Source organism: Coptis chinensis, chromosome 8, assembly GCF_015680905.1.
Source record: "Coptis chinensis isolate HL-2020 chromosome 8, ASM1568090v1, whole genome shotgun sequence".
Taxonomy (NCBI): domain Eukaryota; kingdom Viridiplantae; phylum Streptophyta; class Magnoliopsida; order Ranunculales; family Ranunculaceae; genus Coptis; species Coptis chinensis.
In genome coordinates this window covers 30,549,478-30,573,571 of record NC_141463.1, presented here as the reverse complement: position 1 = coordinate 30,573,571, position 24,094 = coordinate 30,549,478, and the positions used below count along the sequence as shown (strand labels likewise).

Genomic DNA, 24,094 nt, shown 5'->3' with positions numbered 1-24,094 from the left:
CTACGCTAGATAAAAGTGAGATTCTAGTTTTCTGGGTAAATTATTAGAGCATTCTGATGAAATTCATCCTCAAACACACGCTGAAATAAAGTTCTTGCTTCGGTGGGAAAATAATAGTCCCAAATTAAAAGCTACAAGCAGTACGTCTAGTTGACATATTATTCACGACTCGGGGTATTCTAAACTCTTGAAAGAGAGAAAAAATGTTATTAGCCAACCTTATTAAAAATACTACTTCCTTAGTTCCTCATTGTATATTGTTCTTTTCCTAAGAATGACAAAATTCAGGATTCTTTGAGTTCCACAGGGTGATTTTTATAGATCCTAATGTAGTAATGTACTAGTTATGCACGCACTAATGGAAACTGACAAGATACCTATGTGGTTTGCTTATCCCAAACGTAAGCAATTTTCTCTTCAGATATGATAAAACTATTTGAATAGAGAATGATCAACTAACTAAACCTCGAAAAAGTGTCTAAATTCAATTGGTGTTCAAGATACCAACCTCGTAAACTTGCATATGCAGCGGTTTATCATTTTGTATTAAGGGGGAAAAAATCACAAAACGTGTACCAAGTTCCAATATGATACTGGACATTTTGATACCGGCTCAATTACTCAAATCTTAGGAGAATAAGATGCATCGTTGTCCCAAGAGAATAATTGAGTTCGTTGAGCAAAAGTTTTGTAATATTTAATGACATAGCCATGTTCAGTGCAACTAAGTCTGCAGCAATTTGCTTGAACTACTTCACCAAAAAATTAAATCTGCTTGAACTAAACCTATATAAGGGCTACAGGAGTAGGTCACTGCAAGATATCTATAATTCTATATGCCAAATTCTAAAATCATTTTGGATATCCTAGATTAAAAGTCATGGGCAATTGGGCATTGAAAAGAAAACTGAACACGTACTGCTTTAAGAGGCTCAGGTAGTTGACCCTTTATTAAAGATTGTTAATAGTTCGGCACTTTAATTTGGCCGGCATTTTTTCTCTTAAAGAATTGAGAATCCACCTCAGTGCATGCTATTTTCTGAAATAACCATTCCAGACTCCAGACGGAATATTTTTCATGCAGAATAATTGAAGCATATCATTCTTAAAGTGAGAACTATCAATTGTAACACTCCACCATTTTTGCTATCTAACCAATACAATTACCCTTCATCAAAAACTACAGAAAATGCGACGTAATGAAATTGTGAAGTACGTACAATTTTTTTTTTTGCTCACAAGCTTCTCATTTTCAAATGCCAAAGGCTTGACACGTGTAGAAAACAAATAAAAAGTTTGAATGATCGAAAGGACAGAGGAAAATGCTTTTTTGACATATTGTGACTGAGAGGCTTGGGAGCAAGAAATCTGTCCTAATAAACGAAACGAAGGAGAATTCTATCGAATATTTATAATATAGGGGCAGCGCCAACTAGCTTAGCAAAGTTGATTGGTAAGACTTTTGGGTGATGATATTAGAGGTCTGAGACTTGAATTCCACCAGCATAAAATAGTTATTATCTCATTTAAAACAGACATGCATACCAATCAAAATAATAATCTTATATATAAAGCGGATACCAGATTTCCCAATTAGTTCCCGTATTCCCGGTTTTACACCAAAGTTTTTTATCTCAAGAGTACCGGAAAGTTAGAAAGACACTTCTTTTTTGCTCTTTGTGGAAAGGGTAAATCGGTAATTGATCTTTTTTTCGCTCTAAAAGATAAACTACCTTGCGAAACAGGCACACCGTTTCGACTATTTTTCCAAATTAAAAAGGGAAAAAGAGTTTTTCTTTTCCTAAAACTCAACGAATGTACGCACTGTTCCAAATTTAAGCAAACAAAATTTCATCTTCTAACAGAACTACCGCCCCGCTACTTCACACAATCACAGAGACAAACTCCATATCTCTTTTCTCTTTCTCACCGGACTCCTCAAACTTTCATCAACGGGTAAATCTCTATTTCTCCCATTCTTTAGTTTCTTCTTCTTCTTCTTCTTTTTCTTTGTCTGCCTTTTTCATTATGATGTGTGACTTATTTTTTGTTTGTTAATTTGTCGAAAAATGTCACCCCAACTTTAGCAATTACTAGGAAAAGAAACCGCATGAAAATTGAAACTTCAAAATCAGGTAATTTTTCAGTTTCACCGTTATTTTCAACTTCAAAATTGAACCTGTTCATTTTGGATGGCCTACTGTATCCTAGATAATCTTTTTGACTAAAGTTTCTGAAAATAAAAATATAAATGTTCGTCTCCTTCTTTATCTTCGACCCGGTTTTTTATTTGCTGGGTATTATCTTCGACGCACCTTTTTTTTTTTTTTATTGTTGGTCTCTTGAAAGAAAAATCGATCAGTGCGTTTTCGCTTTTTTTTCAAACTCAAAAACTCCACATTTGAACTTCCAATATCAATTGCCCTTCCATCTTTCTGCAATTTCCGCTTACGCCCAATTGTTAACAATCAAGTGGTATGGTATGCATTTTTCATCCTTTTACTGTTTGATTTTAATTTATGTTCGAGTTTCTATTTCCTAATATTTATTTGTTTTTAATTTTTGGTCTATTTCTTTTCAATCCTGTAACGCTTGCTTCTTCATTTTTTATTACTTGAGGTCTATCAATTTTTCTAGGAGGCACTGTGAAGTTTTGGTTCACCTTACAAGAACACAAAGTTTAAGTGGGTGAGAGTTGACTATTTGACACTTCACAATTTAAGTTTTACGGTTTTGCTGCTCCTTTTGTTTCCAAGGTGTAGTAGGTACCTAATAGGTGATGCATGTACTTTTTCCCTCTTGCAGTGACCAAAGTTATATCATCCTTTGCATAAGCAAGTGCACTGTATAGGTTGCTGCCATCGACTTTACTTTACTTGGTACGTTCATATGAATTTTATTTTAGTTTCCCTTTTACGTTGTCTGACTTCCAATTATATATTGTTTTATTCTCGTGTAGGCTTTGAGTATCATCTTTATTACAATGTTTTCAAATCTTCTTCATATTTAAAAAAGAAAAGAAAAATAAAATAACTTTAATTATGTATAGGCATTTTGCTTATATTTGTCTCTGGATATGTAATTGGTTGTGCGTTAGCCAGTTTCTCCTAAAGTCCTAAACACCAAAGGAGAGTGATCTTTGTGTACTATTTTTTTGTGCCTTCCATAAACTTATCATCTTTTTCCGTTAGTATTGAAGAAACTTACCAGTATGCAATTTTTAATCTATTTGACTTAGTAATGTATTCTTTCTTATCTATATTTTGATTCTACACCAATACCTTCTCTACAAATTACTTTATTTCACCATTTAATCTTAGTGGTGGTTAATGAAAAATTGATTTTGAATACTTTAGGAAAGCATACACGAACATTTTGAATATGTTTAATGATATCATTTAGTCCTTTACCAAAGCCAGGCTTGGTGCAATTTGGACACAAAATCGTTCCAAGTAGGTGTCCTTTAATTACCTTTGTTATTCTCCACAACGAAGTAATTGTTGTTGTTATGTTTTTCTTTAGAAGTACATATTCATCATTGTTTTTTGGTTGGTTTGTTTTTACAAGTAATCACAAACACAATTTTTTAGCTCTAATACAGAGACACACCATACTACTTTTTCTTTCGTTTACTTATTTCATTAGTTCTATATGTTTAGTTACATTTACGTATCATTTTTTTCATTTTCTTATATGTATGCATCTCTGTCTAACTCTAGGGACTTAGAGTAATTACATGTTGATTGGATAAGAAGAGATGTGGCTCATAAAACAAAGTGTTTCTAGAAGCCAGACGAGACGTTGCTCATTACCTCGATTGAGGTATACTATTTTATTTAATTTTGATATTTTTTTATGTATTTGTTTGTGTTTTCTTTTAGACTACATATATATTCAATTTCATAATTTGTTTTAACATGAAAATTGGAAAATACATGAAAACCACACAACTTTATTAATTTTGACTTAGGGTGTATTTGTTATGATTATGAATGTTGGTTAGTTAGTCTCTTCACTTGAATGAGAAAAAAACACTACATTTTTGGCAAGACTGACTCGCTTGGTTAACCAGTGGTAGCATCCAACTCAACTTGCAGGGATGCACTGATTGGATTGCTTATTAACCCCACCCCCACCCCCCCCCCCCCCCCCCCCACCCCAAAAAAAAAGTGACTTACACTTTACTGACTGATATTTGGCTCTGTATGTTCCAGGCATATACAAGGAAGCTCTCTTGAGGGGACTATACCTGCAGGCATTTCGGCATTGACTATCTTGAGTGATCTGTAAGTATGCCTTTCTAATTCATTTTACTTATAGCAAATCGCTAACCTCGATAAGTGCATAAAGAATCTAAGCTGTTGCTTCTTCCCAAAAGTTGCAACACCACAATTGTGCAACTTTTATTGCAAATTTAGGATGTTAAAATTCCAAAGAAATTTACAAATAGCTCTCTTTTCTGAAGTTGTAGTTTCCATTCCATGTCCCCAAAAGCAGGAATTTATGGAGACCACAGGAGTTGATTTTTATCCGCAAGTACTTTTAGGTACTACTTTCGGATGTCTATATGGTCAAATTCTCTACTTTTATATAATGTGCAGGAGGATTAGTGATTCAAAGGGGACGGAATTTGATTTCCCACAGTTGAGTACAATGAAATCTATGAAAACATTGTAAGTTAAACTTCTTAGGATAAACACTCCATTTTTTTCATTTTTAAGATATTCTCTACCGCCATATCTATGCTTTGATTATATCCTAAGCCTGCTTCTAAAATGTAGGATACTGAGGAATTGTATGATTCATGGAAACATTCCTGAATATATCGGGGAACTGAAAAAGCTGAAAAACCTGTAAGTATTTTTACTTTATTATCTGAATAATTTTTGGTAGGCCTGTCTGTTGCTACGTAGATTTTTGGCTATTGTTCAATCATTAAAGGGTCTGAGTTGGAGGTTGCAAGGAAATATGTATATGTACTACTTCAACCAGTTATCGAACCCACTATATAGGAGGGTTGAACTTCTACTAGAAAACTTTTAATATGTTAAATATTAATGTGGAAATCCATATCCGAAAATCCCAAGTCCCTGTCCTGAGAATCTAAAGTAAGCCATGGTTACACAATAAATCCACATCCATGTTACAAGTTTCAATCTACTTTAAATGAAAATATTAATCTCTGAAATTTTTATATTAACTTCTGTTATAAAGAAGCAATTTTTTTTCTATTACCAAAGCCAAACCAAAATGGTATATCAACTTTGTGCACCTGTGTAACATTTGATATAACCAGATTTCTGTGTGTGTGTTTTGTTTAATGCAGAGACTTAAGCTTCAACAACTTGACTGGTGAAATTCCAGCATCTTTCGCAAATTTAGTAAAAGTGGACTTCATGTAAGTTGATTTTCTAAAAAATTGTTACTGACACCTGATAAGAGCCCAAAACTGTAGTTCTAACCCTGTAACAGTCATACTTTTAGACCAATTATGTGAGTAATAATTAAGAGTTAATACTGATTACGTGTTTTTATGTATTTCAGGCTTCAAAGTCCATTATGTGCAAAAATGTACCACTTTAGCGAGATAAAGGAGCAAAGGTCGGTTGCTAAGGAGTTTTGTGATTAAAGGCCAAGATTCAAGAAGACAAAGCCTTTCTAAAGCTCGGTCAAAAGCTGAGAAGTCGACCCGGGCAGAAACAACACTCAAAGTCAGCAGAACTTCCGAAGGCTGTATCTTTGGACTCAGACCTCGGAATTGAGCCTACCTTATGTCAAAACGACCAGCTCGGAAAGAGCTTTCCAATGGTCTAAGCCTTGATCCAATCAGAGAAGCAAAAGTGGACGAAAAGTCTGTTGAAGCCAACTGTAGCTGAATAGGCCTTTTTGGACTGAAAGAATTGGGTTTTGGGCCTGATTCTCTGGCCCAAAACATGGCTCCAAGCCCATGCACGATTTTTGGATCTGAAAGTATAAAAACAAGAGCTTGACTCTTTGTTAATGATAGATAGTTAGACCTAGATTAGTTAGCCTCCATTAATTAGTTTGAGAATTTCAATTAGTTAATTAATTAGTTTTTCATATCTTGTTTTAGATCTAGTTTCATATTTAATTACTTTAGAACAAGTAGATTATTAATTTAGTATTTGAATACTTGTTTTATTATTCATTAGATTAATAAAATAGTGTTCTTGGTAATCTAGTTCATTTTCCATTTTCCATTTAGTTCAATTTTAGTTCAATTGTTTGTCATTATTAGTTAAATTCAATTATTGCATGAGTAGTTTTTGAATTGAGTTTAAACAAGCAAAGTTTCAATCTTTATATCATGTCTTGTTTGAATTCCATTGGAAATGATAGCGTGATGATTCTCGGCTAAACCTCCATTAGAGGGGTTGAGAAGCCTTGATGAAAGCTTGATTCCGATTATCGTAGAAGTCGCCGTAATTTTCTTTCCACTCTAGAAATGATTAGTTCACCATGAGAATGGGTGTAATCGCTCACATGCTAGTTATGAATTGGTAGAAATGTCATGTGTAATTAGGGATTATGAGTAACCCGCATTGTTTCGCTGGGCGATTCAATTCGGATTACTGACGATTAGATCATTTAGTAGGATTAAGTCGAGTTAAGGTGGAATCAATCCCCCTCTAACTCCTTATCATAGAATCGACGTAGCATTCCCATAGTTGTTCTAATAGTCGACTAGTTGCATCTTGTGGGTAGTTGCATCGTAGTCTAGTTATCATTTCGTAAACCTCTCATTAAACTTTAGTTAAGTTTACTTATACGTAGAGAACACAGCATGCAGAAGGACTAGGAGTGGAACGAATCATCTACTCCACTATATCTCATAGGATTGAGAGTAGAAATCTTTGATAATTTAGGCACGTAAATAAGTTTTAGTTTACTTACGTTTTGAGTTTCATCGTTCATTTCGTAGGTAAACTATCTTTTTATGTTTTATCAAATGGCGCCGCTGCCATCTTAGTTTCACTTTCGCATTGTTTACGTAGTATAAGTACTCTTCTTAAAGTCCCATTAAACCCACCCACCCTTGTTTGATTCATACCGTGGTTGTCCGTTTCAAAGATTGAAACTATTGAGAAAAAATTACACCGGCGACTGCGCTTCAAAAAAACTGGAACCTTGAACCTCGACCGGTATTCGCCAAAACCGAAAGCGACCATACCTAAAACATCAGAACTTCGAAGTTTAAGTTGAAGCGACCAGCGCTTCAAGTGGCGACTGACTCGAGCTGAAATTTGCCGGATTTCCACGGGTTTGATTCAACCCGATTTTTCAAGTTTTTCGGTGTTCTAACTTGTTATATACACCTAACACGCCAGAAACAAGACGATATTTATAAGCAAGCAAGAACGCTTGTCGGTATTCCTTTCTTCCACACCTCGCATCTCCTGTTAGAGATTTATACTAGTATATCATAATTGTTTGGAGTGTTGATGTGTTTTGCTAAGTTTGGTCTTAGCCTTGTATGAGATTAAGGTCTAGTCGAACAAAAATACCAAACGTAATTACACAACAACGTCAACAAACAATTCTATCTAGTATACCATCCATTACACCTTTAGCTACTATTTCACACACACCACCTGATATAATGCCTGAAGAAGGAGAGACTCCTCTCTCGGACTTCTACAAAGCCTTGAGCGATAGCCCCAAATCTTGCATCATTCTAGCAGACCCAGTGGGGGATTTTCGAATCCCCCCAAATATTTTTAATTTGTTACCCATTTTTCATGGTTTAGACCATGAAAAACCTTATCAGCACGTGCGTAGGATTGAACAAGTCATAACAACATTCCACCATCCTACGGTTGGTGCGAACAAATTAAACCGGGGTATTCCCTTTCACCTTAGCCCGATAAAGGCGGCGTCTTGGTTAACCGCCAAAACGCCTAATTACGTGGGGCTCGTGGGCTAAACTTGTTCAAATTGTTTATGGAATATTTTTACCCACCCCTAAAGACGGATGAGATGCTTTTCAAGATTCATTTCTTTCGACAAAATCCTCATGAATCATTTTCAGAGGCTTGGAATCGTTTCACCGATCTCCTTATAGAGTGTCCACATCATAACTTAGCGAAAGACACGTTAGTTCGTGCCTTTTTCAAAGGACTTCGATCTACACCACCATAAAGAAGTCCTTGACATAATGAATGGGGGTAGTTTCTTAAGTAAAGGAGCCTCGGAGGGTTATAAATTTATAGAGGATCAAACTAAGCGAAATAACAACTGGGGGGGTAGTGACGATATCCACCGCTCTGCTAGTTCTTCTAATATCGTTAAGGCCGCCGATATGTTTGAAATTAAACACGATCCCGAGCTTAAAACTCTAATCGAATCACTCACTAAAAAGGTAGAGGCCATTTCTGTTTAACAAAAGCCTATCCCCGTCATGAATGTAAATTCAAATCCATGTAGTTTTTGTTGGAGCCCTGAGCATCCCGACTTCCACTGTCCTATAGCCTATGAACAGGCTTGTTCCATTAATAGTGAACCTAACGCCTTTGGAGACAAAATCCCAACTTCGGTTGAGAAATAACCAACACGCCACACCTCCAGGGTACAATAATCAATATGTTAGGCCAACGCACAGTTTTATCCAAGCTCCACCACGACAAGGGTAGGGTCAGGGTAATTTTAATAATTATAACAACCAAGTGTAATCTCGACAAGGTCAAGCACAAGGTCAAGGTAGTTATAATAATTATAATGCTAATAGAGGTATCGTTCCGGTAAATAATAACTATCAAAATCCGCCCATAAATAATTCACGCGAGATAGTTCCAGTCACACCACTCGTGACTACTACACCCACACAACCGGATCGTCTTGACACCTTCATACAAGTGAGCCAAAAACTTTTCCAAACCATGGCTCAATCTAACCAACAACTTCTACAATCCGTTAATAATTTAAGCCAATAGTTGGCCCAAGATAAAGCCCAACCCAAAGGTGTGTTTCCAGGTCACGCACTACCTAATCCTAAAACAACAAACACAGCCTTTGAGGTAACCGATAATACTAGTAATGAATATGCAAAGGTAGGTGAGCTAAATGCCATCACCACTCTGCTTCGGCGAGTGGTTGATAACAAAAGTAACTATGCCTATAGTTACCCCACCAAGAGCCCTACACCGCTATTTTACTAGATACCGAAATAAAACCGAATAGCCTACCAATCGTAGAGGTACCAGCTACAACACAACCTAAGAAACAGAAAGCCAAGATTAAACATCCAGGTGATACCATTGCTAAATATAAAGAGAAACCACCGTTTCCACAAAAATTAGCCATGTTAACTAGGGATACAAATTATGAGGAGATTAGGGACGTTTTCAAGAATCTAACTATAAACCTTCCCTTCCTCGAAGCTATTAAAAAGCTACCACACTATGCTAAGTTTCTTAAGGAGTTGTGTACTACTAGGCGTAAGACCAACATACCAAAAGACACCTTTTTAACAGAACAATTCCCAACTCTATCTCAACATAATGGAATTGTTAAGTACAAGGACCCTGGTCGTCCTACTGTACAATGCACCTTAGGAGATTCCTATACGATGACCGCGTTATTAGACTTGGGGGCTAGTGTTAACTTACTCCTGTTTTATTTATATAGACAAATAGGTCTAGACGAGATGCAACCCACTAAAATGACGTTGCAATTAGCTGATCGGTCTATTAAGTATCCTAAGGGTGTGGTCGAAAATGTGCTTTGGTAAAAGTTCGTGATTTCTACTATCCCATTGATTTTGTCATCCTCAATACGAAATTCGCTAACGACTCACGTCACGATCATCTTAGGGCGCCCTTTCCGGCAACCGCCAATGCGCATTAATTGCCGCGATGGTTCAATGTCCATGTCTTTTGGCCATCTTCTTTGTTGAAGTAAATGTTTTAAAACAAAGACACATTTACCCGATTCGCCTATGGATGGAGAGGTTAGCATGATCGAGAGCTTAAACCGAGATTATTTCAACAACACGTTCCCTCGATAATCATATGCCCAAATTTCTTTCCTTTGGAAGTTCGGACTCAATATTTTCATCCCTACACTAGTCGATACACATATTATGGATGAGGGCCGAGATAGATGACTTTCTCAAAGATTTAGAGGACTACCATAGTAATGTGGATATGACCAATCTAGATGAAGGAATTTGATGAGTTTCTTAGAGCAGTGATGATTCACCCTATCAAGAACTACTTTGCACAACATCCACCTCGACTCCCCTCCTTCCACCCTTTCAAAGGAATCTCGAGTTTGCACTCGATCCTTTTGTTTCTCCCATGCTTCATAATTTTTTAAATCCACCTAGTAAACAAATACTTCAGAAGGACAAACCATTTGACACCTTCATTTTCAGACTTGAGACAGTCCCTACCTACACCATGAATGAGTTTTGTGCTAAACCCACATCACTTATTGTTTACTTATTGTTTACATGCTTTCCTTGGAAAAGAAGGTACAACTTATCTATATCCATAAGTCCACTTGGTGCTTAACATAATTCCTCACTATTTCGCTTTTCCATGTTCTACATATGTTTAGATAAAGTTTTCTCGGATTTTTTTTTTGTGTTTGGTGTTTTTCTTTCCATATATTGGGGTGAATTATGTCTTTCTTTGTTTCCTATTCACGTTTTTCACGCTTTCCACTATAAAAGTATATATATATATATATATATAAACATAGTAATCTAGGAAGTCTCGAATCGACTTTAAAAGACCCATTTAAAAACAAATTTTCTAAACTCATTGTAAAAATTTGTTTGGGGTGGGTGTGTTCGTTTCCGATCCTAGAATGTTTTATGTCCCATTAGAGTTGTTTAGGCCGTTTAATTGTATTTCGATTCGGTTGACATAATCTATTAATTTAGAGTTCATTCCTCCTTCGATAACGTCGTCATGCACGCACTTCGAGGCATTTTCCATCGCCTTATATGTCATCCACGGTTGAATAGAGTGTTTTATGGATCATTAGATTGAAAATTCTCTCCTGATCATTTCCATATCTCATTCGCAAAAAATCGGACCGGTAACAAAGCAGCAATATTAGTTTGAAGTTGTGCGAAAAATCGAAAATTTCGAATTGGGCTTGGGCCCAACCAACGTCAGACCGGCGCAAGCCAACGCCCCTTTACCTTCACACCAACAGTCGCGTTCTTCACTTCCAAACCGCCATTAACGACCACCAAAGCTTCAAAACCTAAAAAAATAATAATAATAAATAAAAAAAGAAACCTAATTAAACCCACGCCCACACTTCAAATCTTCTCCAAAACCGTACCACCACCACCTCCACCAATTTAAATCATCAAAAACCACCGGGAAATAAAAAAATTAAACTGCCGCGCCACCACACCACCACCACCATCGTTTTTTTTCAGCGAGGTTGTTCCTCATTGCTTCCTACACCTACTACAAACCCCAAATCAGTTTAAACTCCAATGGCTCAACAACGTCGAATTTTGCCAGAGCAAGCATTTACTGGCGACCACTTCGCGCCGTTTTACGGTGACGAAATTATTAGTAGAGACTGGAATAGCTTGTGGTACTCGACCGAAGCTTTTTACCACGCAGACTTAGTCCGACGGTTTTACAACACGAGGGAGTTAGAGGGGAGTAGAATTTTTGTTATGGTGGCGAAGAGGATGAAGGAAGTAACCGCTTTGGTTTGTTGGTGAGATTCTAGGCATTCCGCCTAGAATCCATCCGATGCCACGCTACGGAGTCCCAATATAATGGGGTCGAGCCGTTAATGAACGTGGATAGCGATTAGCGAAGGAACTACAATGCGAGCTTCGCGTTCGCTTACGCCAGAATCCCTCGAACCAACCCGGTTGGCCGCAGCTTCGATGGATTGGTCTAAACGTCCCTAGAAGGAGAGAAGGTCACCGACATCGGTCCGAATCGCCTCCACATTTTATGGATACTCCAAGAGCGTAAGTACGAAGTTACAGATCTTGGAGTTTTTGCTTAACATGATTAGGGGAGTAGGGAAGTCTATTGCACATCTCCCTGTTTTGATAACCAAGATCATGCTGAAGTTGAGAGCAGCTCTGGCGTCTGATAGGATTTACCTCACCCTACACTGAAATCCTCGTATCTATAAGGATTGTGTCCAACGAGTTTGGAGGTTGCCTGAGGATAGGGTAGAGGACGAGGAGGATGGTGGAAATGAGAATGATTCGGAGGATGAGGAGGATTTGACTTGTTTTGATGCTGATGCCTTGGAGAGGTGTTGGTCAGATGCAGAACGGTTGTGATTCATCGTGGCATGCGTTCACTCAACACTATCTGCAAAGACCTCCGGACTCGACAGGCTACTATTCACCATAACTTCGAGATCCGTACCCAGTGGGAGGATGAGCGGTAGAAACAGATGAGGACTGAGCTAGAAGCTCAGCGCCAGTTCCGGGCCGACATGCTTGCACGCTTCCCACCTCACGGGGATTCTCCTTCTGAGGATACAACATCGAGACACGAGCGTCGTTGCCGAAAGACGAATGGTGCTGACCCATCGGGAGCTCAGGAGCCATCTCCTAAGCGTGTGCCCTCTGCTACCAGTACCGAAGTGTTTAGGGATAGTATAGTTTGATGTTTTTTTATTTGTAGTTTTTTTATTGTTAGTTATTTTAATGTAAGTTTGAATTCCGTAATTTGGATTTTGTAGTAAAAGGGCATTTAATGCCAATTTTAATATAATGTCGTTATTTTCATTGTGCGTGGTTGTTTAATATTGATCCCACCTTCCCAAATTGTTTGGGGGTGGTGTTATCTATTCTAGTATGATTTTTATATGACCCTCGTTTTAGAAGTTATTTCGGAGTCAGGGTGAGAATATGGCCGATTAGGCATATCTATGAATAAATATCATGGTAGGATGAAATCTCGATAAAATAGGTAGATTCTATCCTAAATTCAACCTAAAAGATACTAGGGTTGTTTTAGAATCAAGAATATGAGTTGTTTCCGTTTTCGGGTTTGGAAATTTTAGTATTTTTTAAACCCATAAAAACTTTTGGCAACTTCCGATCCGTTTTAGCAACTTAAAACCTATATAAACTTCATTCATTCTACACTCACAACCCACACTACACCTAACTTCCATCACTCACCTTTCACTCCCACGCTTCCCACGCGTTTAGTCTCATTTTTCACGAATCAAGACTCGGGCGCACTCAAGCTTCAAAGGAGCGCACTTCATGCCTCTACACATTTGTCGAAATTTTGTACGAGAGCACACCCAAGCCAAGGTGGAGCGACTTCAAGCCAAACACTGGAACTCAAAATCATCGAGCGCTTGGCTTCCAAGTGGAAGCGCACCAGCGACCTCCGTAAACACAAAAATTTCCAGTTTTTTGCGGGTTGTTCCCGGATCATTTGCAGCTATTCCAGAGCATCGTTTTGAGATGACATCTCCTACAATAATCCCAGAATAGTCTTTTGAAGATTTGTTCCAAAGCACTACTTATGGTGCTTGGTTTCGCGAGGCGATCACATACGTAGGCTGGGAACCGCTTATGGTAAGACCTGCTGAACTTTATTCTCCAACACTAGCATCTTATTTTTATGATAACTGCAATTTCTTTGAGAGACCAGATGGAGAACAAGTGTTCTCCATCAACATTGATAATGAACCAATGGAAATTACTAGGTTCTTGCTAGCATTTGTTCTTGGACTTGCTATGCCAGCTGAAATACAAGACCCATGGTGTTATTGGGTAGATAATATGTATGTCTACACTTATGAAGTTTTTGCATGAGTCGTATGGGGTAGGCATTTTCCGTGATCGAGGACCAAATGGGACTATAACGCCGCTTTTGGTAGCTTTCCATGAACATAGGAACTATTATGTTTTGGATTATGCTAAACATTTTAGGGGAATAGCGTTTTCTTACGTGAATGATGTCACTTGCAGCTTCTTCCTTGCTTTAGCCACGGGGCGTATGTGCCATGACCTTCCCGAACCTTGATGTCTAGTTTAGCTCGAGCCCATAGCATGAGGCATAAGTACCTTCTTATGCCCTTCTAATTTCCGTATTATGCTATGTTTCTTTCCTTTTTTGTACACGTTTCCGCGGATTGGATTACGATCGACACGCATTTAACCCACCAATAGTATTATTCGATCTTTTTCGCGTAATGACTTGGCAAGGGTGGAGGATACAACCTCATCAGGTTGCACCCTACACCCCGTCCGCACTAAGTGGCTTTAATAGGTTAGCAATAATAGATGATAAATGGCGGGAAGCCCGGCAAATTATCATGGCATGGCAGATCGGCGAAGGAACCTCACCTCTTTATAGAAGAAGATGATGAGGAGGAGGATGAATAAAAAGGGAGATAAGGTAAGTTTTAATTTTACTTAGTGTCTACTTATGTCCCAAGCAATTTGATTCTTGTTAACCCCATAATGGGTGGAACTCTTATAGAGTTCGTCGGTTTTTATTTCCTATATTAGTGCGCTCTAACCTTGTTTTGCGGATGTTCCCTGAATTTCACGCTTTGATGGTATTTTTCCTACCCTCTTTATTTAAATGCTTTGAGGACAAAGCATGCTTCTTGTTTGGGGGGAGGGGGCATAGAAACACGTGTAATTAAGGCATCGGTTAGGATATAGATAGGTATAATATGCACTTGTTTTCTAGTTAAAATTTCAAAAATTCAAAAATATAAATAAATAAGTTCATGCTATACACTTAGGAATATTGGTATTGTTTTCCTTCTCTATGCTCTTAATAATCTAGAAGTCTCACATAGCTTTTGCATTAGAATAATTTTTAGAAACTTAGGTTAATATGTAGGTAATAATCTTTGCATCTATCTATAAATATATTACATGAGTATCGATGATTGTTAGCGATGAAGTTTCTAAAATCTAGGCTAGAGTACTTATTCTACAAATCTCCGTGAGAATATAGCCTAAAAGCCTTATATGAAATAAACATTTGAGAAATGACACAAGGAGAAGTAAAATCCGGATAGAGAAATCACACGTCCACTTGCTTGATCATTAAACCATATCCTAAGCCAATTTAGGCCCTTTTTGGATCGATATAGCCAGAAATTCAAACCTATGAATTATTTTCCGCTAGTAAGCCCCTCTAAGCCTTTCATAAACCACAAATCCTTTACCCTGTTACAAAAACAAAACAAAAATTTAAAAAAAATTTAAAAAAAAAATAAATAAAAAAAATCAACCTATCCAATCTAGAATAAGTCTGAGAATAGAATGAGGAAGAAAGAAGAAGAGAAAAACCTGTGTAAACAAAAGTTAGTTAATTGCTTCAGAAAATAAAGAAAAGTAAAAATAAAAATAAAAATAAAAATAAAATAAAAACTCCAAAAAATTGAATAAAAGGAGTCAAAAGCCAAAGAAAAAGAAAAAAATATGGCTAAGGATGGAAACAAAGTGTAGAAGCAAAAGGAAATAACAAGGTTTTCTCTAGTTACATAGTATGAAGACTCTATTATCTCAAACTTGTCCTTTTTGAATATCCATTTCCTTCCTTCTTAAACCATCTCCTAATCCCCGCAACACCTAATAAAGACCTCTAGCTCAAGTAGGAATAGGTTAGTGTGATAGTAAGTGGCAAATGTGTCTGATCAACTCCGGCTTCCTTGTTGTCATTGAGATTGTAAGGTAAAGTGTGCCCACTGCACACTGGAGTAGCGAAACTTGAGTGGAAAAATCATAGTGTTATATCTTGACTATTATTGTGAGAACCTACTTAAGGATGCTATTCCGAGTTTCAGAAACGAACTTGTTAGGCATTTCATAGTATTACTCATTGTATATATGTTTATTGTAGATGATTGATTATTATACATATATTAGCTTAGGTTTCGACTTGATTACTCTATATGCATTGCTAGTGAGAGGTATAGTTAATTTAGAGCATGAATAAGGAAACAATAGTTTTATTTCTTAGTCGTTGTAGTATAGATGAAGTTTGTGAGTACCTTCACTGAAAAACTCTCACGAGGCTATAACTCGTCCACTAGGGAATTCCTAGTGGTTTAAGGCCTTGTTGCATATGGTCAATGCAATCACACTCAGCGTAACAAGAGTAGATAGAACTCCATTTTTGGTCATTCATTCTAATTTCTCATCTTTGCTTGAGGACAAGCAAAATGCTGTTTGGGGGTGGTTTGATAAGAGCCCAAAACTGTAGTTCTAACCCTGTAACAGTCATACTTTTAGACCAATTATGTGAGTAATAATTAAGAGTTAATACTGATTACGTGTTTTTATGCATTTCAGGTTTCAAAGTCCATTATGTGCAGAAATGTGCCACTTTAGCGAGATAAAGGAGCAAAGGTCGGTTGCTAAGGAGTTTTGTGATTAAAGGCCAAGATTTAAGAAGACAAAGCCTTTCTAAAGCCCGGTCAAAAGCTGAGAAGTCGACGCGGGCAAAAACAGCACTCAAAGTCAGCAGAACTTTCGAAGGCCGTATCTTTGGACCCAGACCTCGGAATTGGGCCTACCTTATGTCAAAACGACTGGCTCGGAAAGAGCTTTCCAATGGTCTAAGCCTTGACCCAATCAGAGGAGCAAAAGTGGACAAAAAGTCTATTGAAACCAACTGCAGCTGAAGAAGCCTTTTTGGACTGAAAGAATTGGGTTTTGGGCCTGATTCTCTGGCCCAAAACATGGCTCCAAGCCCATGCATGATTTTTGGATCTGAAAGTATAAAAACAAGAGCTTGACTCTTTGTTAATGGTAGATAGTTAGACCTAGATTAGTTAGCATCCATTAATTAGTTTGAGAATTTCAATTAGTTAATTAATTAGTTTTTCATATCTTGTTTTAGATCTAGTTTCATATTTAATTACTTTAGAACAAGTAGATTATTAATTTAGTATTTGAATAATTGTTTTATTATTCATTAGATTAATAAAATAGTGTTCTTGGTAATCTAGTTCATTTTCCATTTACTTATTTAGTTCAATTCTTAGATTCAATTGTTTGTCATTATTAGTTAAATTCAATTATTGCATGAGTAGTTTTGAATTGAGTTTAAACAAGCAAAGTTTCAATCTTTATATCATGTCTTGTTTGAATTCCATTGGGAATGATAACGTGATGATTCTCGGCTAAACCTCCATTAGAGTGGGTTGAGAAGCCTTGATGAAAGCTTGATTCCGATTATCGTAGAGTCGTCGTAATTTCCTTTCCACTCTAAAAATGATTAGTTCACCATGAGAATGGGTGTAATCGTTCACATGCTAGTTATGAATTGGTAGAAATGTCATGTGTAATTAGGGATTAGGAGTAACCAGATTGTTCTGCGAAGCAGTTCAATTCGAATTACGATGATTCGTCGTTTAGTAGGATTAAGTCGAGTTATGGTGGAATCAATCCCCCTCTAACTCCTTATCATAGAATCGACGTAGCATTCCCATAGTTGTTCTAATAGTCGACTAGTTACATCTTGTGAGTAGTTGCATCGTAGTCTAGTTGCCATTTCGTAAACCTCTCATTAGACTTTAGTTAAGTTTACTTATACATAGAGAACACAGCATGCGGAAGGACTAGGAGTGGAACGAATCATCTACTCCACTATATCTCATAGGATTGAGAGTAGAAAACTTTAATAAATATAGGCACATATTAAGTTTAGTTTACTTACGTTTTGAGTTTTATCGTTCATTTTGTAGGTAAACTTTGTCTTTTTATGTTTTATCAGCACCTTATCCTCATTAACATCAGTGTTGCACTTTTTGTTTTTTCTAATTAGATATCTGACCCGGAACATGCTTACTGGAGCTATACCTGCATGGGTCTTGGGAAGAAACAAAAATGTGTAAGTATATGTCCTTAATATTCATGTCTTTATTTTATTTGTTACTTTGCATGCCACTTGAAATGATTTCAGGATTATTTGGATTGATTGTTGATTGGTACAGAGGTCCGTTGACTTAGGCAAACTAATTATCACTCTTTAAGAGCTACTCTAAATTGTAGACTCGGTTAGGTTCCCCAGCTTAGTTTACCTCTGTAGTTATTTGACTTAAAGTGCCTATCTGAGTTTCTATACTCAGGGTACTTTTGGTTTCCATCAGCTCTTCCAACCACTTGAGCAATCCCCTTTAATCTATTACTTTTTTTTTGCATTTTCTATCCTTGGATGTTATGGTGTCCAGCAAAAGCAAAAGGTAGAAGGTGCATGCCTGAACAAGTACACTTTCTTCTTATGTTTTTAGGAGCTTCTTATGTTGATTTAGAACAAAATGACCTTACATGGTGACTGTCTTACATGGATGTTTCTTATAACAATTTCACATGGGAAGGCACTGATCCAAGAGAATGTTCTAATGGGAATGTGTAAGTCTTATGTGTTTTCTTTGTTCATTTTTATGGATTTAAAGCAATTATTTGCTCTCTAACTTTGATCTTTCCCATTCCATCAAGAACTTCTTTGGAGAGCTATTTCACAACAAAAATAAGTTGTAAGATACTATTTTCCTTCTTGTGATTTTTGTGTTGTAAGCTGTTAGATAAAATGCATAATTGTGGATTGGTTTCTTGGTCTCCCCGCATCAAACTTTTCTCAGAATATATTGGCGATGTTTAATCTCTAATTTTTCCTCATTATAGATTTAAAGTTGGTTTTCCTTTAGACTACATATATATTCACTTTCATAATTTGTTTTAACATGAAAATTGGGTGTATTTGTTTTGACCTAGGGTGTATTTGTTATGATTATGAATCTTTGGTTAGTGTCTCTTCACTTGAATAAGGAAAAACACTACATTTTTTGCAAAACTTACTCGCTTAGTTAACCAGTGGTAGTATCCAACTCAACTTGCAGGGGTGCACTGATTGGATTGCTTATTGCCCCCCTAAATAGATCATAAATGCTCTCCTTCTCCAGTACCCACATGCTCCTAGAACTTCACCGACCTAATTTATAGAGAGACTCTAAGCAATATACACAAATATGCTCTGACCTACGACCAAACAGTTCACACACTTAAGCGGGTGAAATGGAAATCCTTAGAATGCGTTGTTTTGACTAACACTAGAAGGCTCTAGCGATGATCCCTAACACTAGAGGGATTCCTATTTCGAAGTATAACAACAAAAGTTCCCTTTTTCTTGAAGCAATACTTATTCTGGTAAATGAATCTGGTTAAGGTGGAGTTCCATCCAGTATGCTCATGTTGAGGCTCACAGTACTGCAACTTACCCTACTTTTTCCAGGTACCAAATTTTCATATTCAGCATTCATATCTCTGGCATCGACATCACTGCTGCCTACGTTCGGACCATTTCTCTCATGATAACTGCCCGACAGGTTCACACTTAAATTATTTTTTTCAAAATTACTTCCTATGCGCCAGCTACACACATTGGAGGATTCATGCTGCAGAGAGGCACCTGACACATATTTAAATGAGGAATCATCTTGGTATGGAGGTGGAAGATGTTGTTGCATATGTTGGACAAGGTGTTGGTTGAACTTGCTTCCCTCTTGGGAGTTTTTTCCATATTGCCAACAGTTACATCAATAGTATTGCTAAGTAGGACTTGCTGAGGTGGACAAGTCTGGTCATTCTTCACATATTGGAAATGGAAGGACGGCGGACCTGCTGGTCTGGTTAAAACCTTTTGTGCTGTGGAGCTCATGCTAATGTTGTTGCAATTAGTAGACTGTTTATTGGGAGCGCAATAGGAATCATAATCAAAATTGTAAATGGGCTCTTTTTTCACAGCTTCAGTGCTATTATCAAGTGGTAAACATCTTACTAAATTCTCTCTGACCCTGATTAGTGGTAGAGGCAGTAATACACCTGGCTGGTAATTATACAGCACAAGTTTACAAAGTACCAAAATTGTCTCCAAATATTTTTCAGTAAAAAATACGCACTGGAGGTCAACTTTAGAAATACCTTGAGAACTGAAGTGTTTTTTTCTTATTAAACTTTTTAATTTACTATTCTAATTTACATGCGTTCATTCTTTTCCCCAATTTTTATTACCTAGCATGTGCAACGCACGTGCCCGTTTACTAGTAATAATAATAATAATAATAATATAACAAAAAAAAGAAAAAGAAAAGGTCAATGTATCTACGAGGGAGTGGGGCAAGGCATTAATTTGATCATATATATATATATATGGATGAAAACTTAAAAAAAAATGACTTGTGAAACTTGTAGATATAATCTAGCTAGTTAAGCAGGTTGCATTTGCATATATATATATATATATATATTTTCAAGCAAGTTTTCTACCTGCACAATATGGTGAACCAACAACTAGACTTGGCATGCATGCAGAAACACATTAATTTTTGGATATCATAGAGTATATATATATATATAGTTTTCTATAGACACAATATGGTGAAGCAACAACTAACTAGACTTGGCATATATGCATGTGTTGGGTGTTATCCCTTACATGAGAAAGATTGGCAAAACAAGAAGCTAGATTGTATTGGGAGAGGGGATGACATTGTGAAGTATAGTCGGCTTGGTCCTGCCAATTTTCCCACTCATGGACGGCCCGTCAGAACCGTCTCACTTTTAAAATTCCTACTTCGATACTATTTCGAAGTCGGTCTGGTCTGACCAACTTTGAGAAGCGTGGACGACCCAGTTGAACTGACCGAGATCCGTTTTTGTCGAAATATTCTGAAATTTCATAATACTATAAAACCAAAATTAGGTTTTGAATAACATAAGTCTTTGAGAGCAACCAAAATTGAGAGAAAACCCTTGTAAGGAGAGAAGAGTGATCTAGTAAGTTTGGAGAGACTTGAGAAGAGTGATTGTAATCTTCCTTCCCACACTTATAAAATGATTTGCTCTTGTGGAAGTAGGCATCATTGGCCGAACCACGTTACATCTTGTGTTGTTGTATGCTTTACTTTCTTTGCTTTATTATTACTGTTTGTGATAGTTGTTGATCGCTTAGGAAGTTGAGTTGATTGTTGGTTGTAGTGAAAGTTTAGATTTCTATTGGAGTAGTAGATTGTCCAAGTGCAAGCTATCTTAGTGGGGATCGATTGGTATAGTTTTTCCCAACAAGTGGTATCATAGCTATGGTTAGATTAATCACACAGATGGTTATCCAAATCTTGCTCGGAAGGTGTTTGATAAAATTCCTAAAGGAGGCTTGAGTTGAAATAGCCTGTTAAGATGGACTATTTTATAAACACTCGCATGACTAATCTGAATATATGTAACTACACTATTTGGAAAGCCAAGATGGAAGAATTTCATCTATTACAAGGACTTGGCACAACCCATTGAGAATGGAGGAGTAAAACCATACGCAATAGCGGCGGCTGAGTGGAGCAGGCTTGACAGAAAAGCAATTGGGTACATTCGACAATGGATTGACGACAGTGTCTTCCACCATGTATCCCAAGAGACTATCGTTTTTGGCTTGTAGAAGAAACTCGAATTCCTCTATGAGAGGAAGTCGGCCGAAAACAAGGTACTACTCATTAAGAAGTTTGCTAACACGAGGTACAAATAAGGTTCCTCAATGTCTGAATATCTTAATGAAGTACATAATACCATCAATCAGTTGCATTTGATGAAGATTGATATGGATGATGAAATTGAGACTTTGTTACTATTAAACTCTCTACCCGACAGTTGGAAGACTTTGACAGTTTCTCTTGGCGAAGACGCTAAGGATGGAATCATTTCCATGAAGATGGCTATCAAGGCATTGTTGAATGAGGAGACAAGAAGGGGTTCACGAAGCAGCTCCTCTCACTCAGAGATCCTTGTCACAGAGAAGCGAGGGAGAGGTAAGAGCAGAAAACCATCTCATTCTAGAGGTGATGACAGAAGCAAATCTAAGGGTAAAGCTAGAACTCCTAAGAGCAGAGAGACAATGTTACTATTGTGCCACCAATGGTCACTTCAGGTATGAGTGTAGAACAATGAAGAGGGATGAGAATAATAACTGTGTACATTAAGACATTGTAAAGGAACGGAAGCACATGCCGAGATACTACCGCATTAGTAGATGATGGCCTAGTAGGAATTGTGTCAGATTATGGTGAGTGCTGTGTTAGTACCTCATGTCAGGATACAGAGTGGGTGATAGATACAGGAGCATCCTATCACGTCACACCGCACAGGAGTTTCTTCACTACCTACAACTGTGGTGAATTTGGTGAAGTGAAGATGGGTGAAAGTGGCGTCTCAAATATTATAGGCCAACATTGTTGGCTATACCTTGACACTCAAGGATGTAAGACATGTCCCTGACATTCGGCTAAACCTAATTTCCGATGGGAAGTTAGATGCTGATGGATTTCAAAGCTCGTTTGGTAATGGGGTATGGAAACTGAGCAGAGGTTCCATTGTAGTAGCCAAAGGGAAGAAAACTTGCTCACTTTACAAGACACATGCTAGTTTGTATAAAACAGAGTTAAATGTGGTACAAGAAGAAACTTCCTCCTAACTATGGCATAAGAGACTGTGTCATATGGGAGAAAAAGGCATGAAAGTTATTGCCAAGCAAAAGGCATTGCCAAACATCAAAGGTACGCATTTAAATAGATGTACTCATTGTTTGGTTGGAAAGCAACACAAGGGTGTTTTTCCAAAAACTCCCTTCTCACAGAAAGAAGAATGTCTGTGAGCTAGTACACACAGATTTATGTGGTCCTATGAAAGTGAAGTCCCACGGGGGAGCTTTGTACTTCTTGATTTTCATTGATGATGCGTCAAGAAAGATATGGACATATAGTCCGAAGACCAATGATGAAGTACTTGGCGTATTCAAGAATTTTCATAACATGGTGGAAAGAGAGACATGAAAGCCTTTGAAGTGTATTCGCTAAGATAATGGGGAGAGTAAATTGGGCCGTTTGAAGAGTATTGCAAGAGTCATGGGATTCGTCATGAGCAGACCATTCCTAAGACACCGCAACACAATAGTATAGCCAAGAGGATGAACCGTACCATTGTAGAGAGGATGAGATGCATGTTGTCTCACTCTAAGTTATCAAAGAGTTACTAGGTAGAAGCAATGCGCACAATGTACATGTGATCAACCTATCTCCTTCGAAGTCTCTGAATAGTGATTATCTAGAGAGAGTATGGTCAGGAAGATATGTTGATTATGGATACTTGAGGGTATTTGGGTGCATGGAATTTGTTCATATTCCTAAGGATGAAAGATCCAAGCTTGATGACAAAGGCAAGTAGTGTATTTTTCTGGGTTATGAGGATGAGAAGTTTGGTTACAAACTTTATGATCCGATCAATAAGAAGGTAATATGAAGTCGAGATGTTGTGTTCTTGGAAGACCAAACAATAGCAGACTTTGAGAAGGGTGAGAAGTTAGAAGCTTTCACAAATGATCTTGTTGATTTAGAACCAGAAGTTCCTACTGTGGAACGTGTAGAAGACATTGAGAATACAGAGAACCATGAGTTTGAAGCTCATGATGATGATCCTATTGCTCATGATAGGATAGAATCTATTAATATAGAAGATGCAGATGAAGTGCATGAACCACCACCTGAGCTAGAAGAAGTGCATCCTCCTGAGCCACAAGAAGATGGGGTAAAGAGATCTGAGAGAAAAAGACAAGCTTCAATCAGGTATCCACTACATACGTATGTTTTACTATCTGATGGTGGAGAACTTAACCCTTTCAACATTAGTGCAATATTGGAAGAATTTTGTGGTACTATTTCTTCATCTGAACTTTGTTTTGCAATGTGCTTGCAGAAACATTGAAAATAGATAAATCTACTATAAGAAATAAGAAAAAAGGTGGAATAATTTGGAATATTTGAGCATTTTGTTATAAGTTCAAGGTATGTGTTAGAAGCTTCAAGTTTGGAAAGGGAATGCTATTTGAAAGGCACACTCTTCTTCCATCCATTTGATTATTAAATTGTTTAAATCTGAAAATTAATGATCATTACTCATTTTACCCACCCAATCTTACGTTAACACTTTGACATGTTCACATTGACGAAAGACATAGAACGACATGATCTTCTTTGTTATTCATGTTGGAATTGAATAAGTATATTTTGCATGTACACAAACAATCACCTATAAAAAGAGAAA

General features: G+C 37.2%; 1 protein-coding gene across 7 annotated transcripts; it reads left to right on the top strand.

Annotated features, from left to right (window-relative positions):
• The first annotated feature begins 1,762 nt into the window (after nucleotides 1-1,762).
• LOC147481033 (putative LRR receptor-like serine/threonine-protein kinase At1g53440) lies at nucleotides 1,763-18,422 on the top strand. Of its 7 annotated transcripts, none has more exons than XM_086577627.1 (9): nucleotides 1,763-1,956; nucleotides 2,088-2,135; nucleotides 2,806-2,879; nucleotides 3,720-3,822; nucleotides 4,215-4,286; nucleotides 4,602-4,673; nucleotides 4,782-4,853; nucleotides 17,775-17,840; nucleotides 18,187-18,422. In XM_086577627.1, the coding sequence occupies exons 4-9, from the start codon at nucleotides 3,758-3,760 to the stop codon at nucleotides 18,194-18,196; spliced, it is 357 nt and encodes a 118-aa protein (XP_086433753.1). In that variant the 5' UTR covers nucleotides 1,763-1,956; nucleotides 2,088-2,135; nucleotides 2,806-2,879; nucleotides 3,720-3,757; the 3' UTR covers nucleotides 18,197-18,422. The 7 variants fall into 7 exon arrangements, with proteins under 7 accessions (XP_086433753.1, XP_086433750.1, XP_086433751.1 ...); XM_086577624.1 differs by lacking the exon at nucleotides 18,187-18,422 and adding an exon at nucleotides 5,327-5,398 and having other exon boundaries at nucleotides 17,775-18,116; XM_086577625.1 differs by lacking the exon at nucleotides 18,187-18,422 and adding an exon at nucleotides 5,327-5,399 and having other exon boundaries at nucleotides 17,794-18,116.
• The last annotated feature ends 5,672 nt before the right edge of the window (nucleotides 18,423-24,094 follow it).